The 6,166-nt window shown below is 41.5% G+C and overlaps 1 protein-coding gene across 1 annotated transcript; it reads right to left on the reverse strand.

Annotated features, from left to right (window-relative positions):
• Positions 1 to 1,537: 1,537 nt before the first annotated feature.
• On the reverse strand, positions 1,538 to 3,337 carry LOC127136158 (uncharacterized). Its single transcript, XM_051062752.1, has 2 exons — positions 2,877 to 3,337; positions 1,538 to 2,534 (listed from the first exon to the last, which is right to left on the reverse strand). Exons 1-2 carry the CDS (start codon positions 3,335 to 3,337, stop codon positions 1,538 to 1,540), a joined length of 1,458 nt encoding a protein of 485 aa, XP_050918709.1.
• Positions 3,338 to 6,166: the final 2,829 nt, after the last annotated feature.

Consider the following 6,166-nt stretch of genomic DNA (forward strand, 5'->3'; position numbering starts at 1 on the left):
TTCCACCTTTCTGAATCCCCACTTTTTGTCATGAACTCACCCGGTCCAGGGTTAAGAGCTATGAGGTTTTATCCTCATTTCCCTTCTGATTTGCTCACCCTGACGTTCAATGTCAGTGGTTAAGAGCCCATTTTATTACCCCTCCATGGCTTGTTTGTCGAGGTTGATATGACCCCTCTTGACTAAAGCCCTACCTATATATGTTTGAGCCCCCTTGTTGGCGCGTTTACTTTATGCATGTTTGTTTTGTATGGTGCGATCGTCTCCCCATAGGTTTGGTAGACTTCATATAGTCTCTCGTTTGCATGTCAATTAAGGTAGCAGTGTTCCTTCGTCTAGGACTTCCTTTTTGCATGAGCATCCCTAAAACACAAACAAACTCATTGATTTTTCTTCTCCTAAGAACACGTTAACTCCTTCTACTACAGGTGAGTAAGTCTCCAAAGGTCGAGCATCCGATAGATTGCGTAGTAATGTCGTTCACCTAAAAAACACAAAACAAACAAAAATAGTTAGCCGAACAACGGTTCGCTCTGATTCTCATTCCAGATGAGATACGTAGGCATAAGACATGATGTCTTACTGAGCACACTTATCCTTAACCCATAGGTAGCCGAGCTACGAAGACTCTGATTCTCATATTCAGATGAGATACGTATGCAGTGGATGCGACATCCGTGCGAGTCATTTTCTTTTGACCCCTCTTTAGTAAATAGTACATTAGATAAATCCACACCCTTTAGACAAGAACAACAAGTGTGGATCCCGTAGAGTACTACGGATGCATAGGGGTGCTAATACCTTCCCTTCGCATAATCGACTCCCGAACCCAAGATTTGGTTGCGAGACCTTGTCTTTTCCTTTCCTTTTTCCAGGTTTACTTCGAGCGTTTCCTTTCCCTCCTTTGGGATATATAACGCACGGTGGCGACTCTTCTGTCATTCCTTTCTTCTTCGCCGATTGTTTTTTCGCATTCCCTTTTTCAGGTTGAGACAGACATCAGTCAAGACATCATAGTACAATTAGTGTTTTAACACAAAATGCAGCCAATCAAACATCTACAAACTCCCCCTTTGGCAAATTTTTGGCTAAAACAACTTGGCATCACAACAGAGTTCACAGCAGCGGAAAGCACACATCCAAGCAGAGAAATTAACATAGCTAATACACTCATAATAGCCTCACACTTAGCACACATAGAAGTTAAATAAAAACTTCAACCAGCAGCACACATAGAAGTTAAATAAAAACTTCAAACAACAACACATACACACTCATCATGCACACACATAGAAGAACTTCAAACAGCAGCACACACACACTCATCATGCACACACATAGAAGTTGAACATCAAGCTGCATCACAACCTATGGATTAGAGGATCTTCAATATCTGTTCAAGAACATAGCACATCTGTTGTCCTGGGGCACAAGTGTTACTCCCCCTTTTTGTCAAAAATGTTGCCAAAGCAACACTTAAAATTACAAACCAAAACAAAATAAAATTACACAGAATTTTTGAAACACAGGAAATGATCTATTCATCTGACTCAGAGTCAGCATCAATATCAGTGTCATCATCAGGACTGGCATCCTCTTCACCCTCTGCACTTTGTCTTGCAGCTCCTTCTGCAGCATCAGCAGTTTCACCAAGCACATCACCTTCAGTCATCTCCAATTTGATAATCAAATTTTCCAAAGTGAGCTTCCTTGCCTCCAACTCCTTGCACGTTTGTTTGAGTATTTCAATGACAACAACTTTACCTGATTGATTGCAAACACTTGATGTCTCTCCTGTTGTCATGGCAATGTCACGAACATGCTTACCTAGGAACAGTTTATGGTTGAAGGCCAAACGGCTCTCTCTTCTTTTCACAAAATCATTCTCTGTTAGTATGTTTGGAAATTGATTCAACACAATACCACAAATGAAGGAAGGAAAGGCTATAAGTCCCTTCACACTGAAGCTTCCTGCATGTTTCATGGTTTGATAAAAAATGTAGGTTCCATAGTCAAACTTGGCTTTGGTTCCAGCAGCATAAATGAACTTCCCAAGCATTACAGCCACTATAGATTTGTGATTGGTGGGCACCCAGTTAGCAGCTCCAATTTTGTGCAGCATAGCATACTTGACACTTAGTTTGCTGGCCACCAACTTACCTTTTAGAGGCCACTTCCTGACTTGATTAGCAGTGATGACTTGATAGATTTTGTTGTCAGTCACTTCAAGCTCAGGTTGAGCTACCTCAGATCTTCCCAAATACATGTTGATTATTGAGGGAGAGAAGTTCACACACTTGCCTCGCACATATACTTTTCTGAATTCCCTAGACTTTCCATCAGCACATTCTTCAGACACATTGACAATAAACTCCTTTACCAATATCTCATAGCACTTTGAGAGCTGAGTCACAGTCTTCATTAACCCTGCCTCTTGAATAAGGTCTACAATCTCCTTACATTCCAGGACATTCTGAGCCAGTTCCCTTTCCAAAGCCAGCCTCTTGTGGTAAACATACTTCCACCTTTTCACACTAGAAGCAAAATGGAATGATATGTTGTCAATTGGCACCTCAGGGACATTAGCTGCCAGCTTGCTAGTGGTTGGCTTCTTCTTTGACAGAGATGTAGCGACATCACATGGGACATCTGAGTCAGACTCCACAACAACATACTTGGTCTTCATTTTCTTGGGCACCTCTTTGCTCCAAGATTTTGTTGGACCATGCCCTTTCCTCTTGAGGGAACTCTCTGCCACTTTTAGATTGGGAGAATTTGGCACATCAATCTTCTTTCTGGGGGACCTTTGCACCGCTGTTTTCTTTTCTCTCCTAGTCCTAACCCTTTTGACTATGCTAGGGACAACTGAGGTCAACAGCTCATCATCCGAAAATTCCTCCAGGTTAACTGTTTTAGCTTCACAGTTAGGGTTGTCACTGACATCATGAGTGGCACGGACTTCTTCACTACCCACATTCTCTAAGGGTTTGTCAATATTTGACCCCTCATGAGCATCAGTTTGCTCAGCATCATCAGACACATTCTTTCCTAAGGAAACTGTATTTTCTTGACAAGCAACATTTTCCGGTACAATCGTGTTTAAGGGAACTGAGACCCCAAGAACCTTATGATTACCAGACAAAATTCCAGTTACCATAGTTGCAATGGCATTGTGAACATACCTGAGGCCTTCTCTGGTTTGTTCATCAAGTGCGAGTGCTGAGGAGAAGCCTAAGACAGTTTCTTTAGGTCTTCTTGCATGTGAGGTATTTGCAGAGTCAGACACAGGATCTTCCCTATTAGGGTTGCATGATTCAGAGCTAGAGGAATTAGACATGGTCGTGTAGGAAGATGAGTCGGATTGGTGCGACATGATGAATATCTCAGAAGAGAAATGAAAAGTTTCTTTGAGAGAAAACTTGCAAGACTGAAAGTTGAAATGATGGAATAGGTAACGCTTGTTGCACGAGCAGTATCTATTATTTGTTGACCAATCAGAGAGAACTATCAAATGTTTAATAAGTTGACTTATTAAACAGTAAATAACTAACATCATTAGTTGCTATAATTTCTCAGAGGAACACATTCCCACTTTGCCCCTTAATTTGTCAACCTGAGTAACATCCAATGTCATGACATTCTGAGTGGCATTATACTCAGTCTGCATCTGGTTCATCCATACTAGTGGGGAACACCTGCTACCAAATGCTAGGTACTTAGCTTCTGCAGTGGATAATGATACATAATTTTGTTTCTCCCTTGTAACTCCACCATTTTGATGAGGACTAATAGGTGAGGCCAACTCTTGTCTTTTCAATCTGCATAGGTGCCATTAAGTACACGGGTACCAGTTCCAGAAGTTTGGAAGATTTTGGATGTCCCATCTTGGGATATGGCATCTTGGTTAGCTTGCCCACCTGAAATTTTCCACGGCCTTTCCTTTCATCCATTAGCAGATTTGGGATTCCTCTAACTGCTTCCTTGGATATGATCTTCTTCATTCCTCTTAAATGGAGATGTCCAAGTGTTCTATGCCCCAGTTTCACTTCCTTTTCTGCCTTGGCTAAGCAACACATTGAGGAGTAGTTTGAGACTTCAGGTTCCCATAGATAGCAGTTATCTTTGGATCTGGCTCCTCTCATAACTTCCTGATTACATCCATTCATCACCACACATACTTCCTTAGTGAACTGTACATTGAAACCTTGATCACATAGCTGGCTTATGCTAATAAGATTAGCAGTTAGTCCTTTTACTAACAGCACATTACTCAGTTTTTGAGCTCCAGGACAGTCCAACTTACCAACACCTTTGATTTCTCCTTTAGCTCCATCACCAAATGTCACATACCTGGTAGTATGAGATTGTATATCCACCAATAAGTCACTCATCCCAGTCATATGTCTTGAGCAGCCACTATCAAAATACCGGTCTTGTCTGGTAGATGTCCTTAGAGATGTGTGAGCTAGTCTAGCAACCCATTGTTGTTTCTTAATGGGGGCATTATGCTTATATGCCTTCTGCTTAGGTCTGACTTGAGGGGTCTGGTTAGGATAACCATGCAACCTGTAGCAGAAGGGTTTTATATGACCAAATCTACCACAGTAGTGACATCTCCATCTCTGAAATTTCTTACTCTGATGATTACTCCTCCTGGTTCCCTGATGTTGTGACATTGGTTATGACTTCTGCTTGGGTTTCTGAACTTTAGCCTTTAAGCCTTTGAGTTCAGTTGAGGAGTTCTTGACAAAGCCTAAACCAGACATGGTTCCTGACTTCTGTCCCACCTTTAGAATCTCTTCCAAGGTGTCAGTTCCTTTATTCTTCATTCTGATGGATTTTGTCATTTGTTCTAGCTTAGATGTCAACAGGGTTATCTCACCATTTAGACCATCTATGACTGTCAGATGCTTCTTTTTCTCAGCTTCCAGCTCCTTGATGAGTTTCTTCTTCTTTTCTCCTTGGATACACACTTCTGCACTTTTGACACATAGCTCTTTATATGAGGCAGCAAGTTCATCAAAGGTCAGTTCATCTCCACTTGAGTCATCATCAGAGGCACAGACACTAGTTAGTGCAGTGACATGTTTGGCAGATTCTCCTTCAGATTCATTCTCAGAGTCTCCTTCAGACCAGGTGACAGATAGCCCCTTCTTTTACATCTTGAGGAAGGTAGGACATTCAGCTCTAATGTGACCAAAACCTTCACATCCATGACATTGGATTCCCTTGCCTTGGTTGACTTTTTCTTCAGATTTTGATCTTCCACTGATGTCAGATGAAGAGTACTTGACATTAGGTCTGCCCTTTTGATCAACCTTCTTTATGAACTTGTTGAATTGTCTTCCAAGCATGGCTATAGCTTCTGAAATGCTTTCATCACCTCCAATATTTCCTTCTTCTGAATCCTCTTCTGTATTTGATACAAAAGTTATGCTTTTGTTTTTCTTTTCACCATTCTCACACAAGCCCATTTCAAAAGTTTGGAGTGAACCAATAAGCTCATCAACCTTCATATTGCTGATATCTTGAGCCTCTTTTATGGCAGTGACCTTCATGGCAAATCTCTTTGGCAATGATCTGAGAATCTTTCTTACAAGTTTTTCTTCAGCCATTTTCTCTCCTAAGCCACCAGAAGTGTTGGCAATATCAAGAATATTCATGTGGAAGTCATGAATAGTCTCAGCCTCTTTCATCCTCATATTTTCAAACTTGGTGGTCAGCATCTGAAGTTTAGACATCCTCACCTTGGAGGTACCTTCATGAGTTGTTTTGAGGGTATCCCAAACTTCTTTAGCCAGTTCACAGTGATGCACCAGTCTGAAAATGTTCTTATTTATTCCATTGAACAGTGCATTCAAGGCCTTAGAGTTTCCAAGGGCTAGTGCCTCTTGCTCCTTGTCCCATTTTTCTTCAGGGATTTGCAAAATGATTCCATCTTTACCTGTCTTCGTTGGATATTCCCATCCTTTGTTGACAACTCTCCAGACCTTGCTATCTAGAGACCTCAAGAAGGCTATCATACGAGGTTTCTAGTCATCATAGTTAGAACCATCCGGCATGGGTGGTCTATTTGAGTATCCTACATCCTTGTCCATGGTACTAGAAAGTAACGTCCCTAGATCTCACCTAGAAATTAACAGGCAAGGTGCCTGCTCTGATGCCA

This window comes from Lathyrus oleraceus, chromosome 4, assembly GCF_024323335.1.
Source record: "Lathyrus oleraceus cultivar Zhongwan6 chromosome 4, CAAS_Psat_ZW6_1.0, whole genome shotgun sequence".
Classification (NCBI taxonomy): Eukaryota; Viridiplantae; Streptophyta; class Magnoliopsida; order Fabales; family Fabaceae; genus Lathyrus; species Lathyrus oleraceus.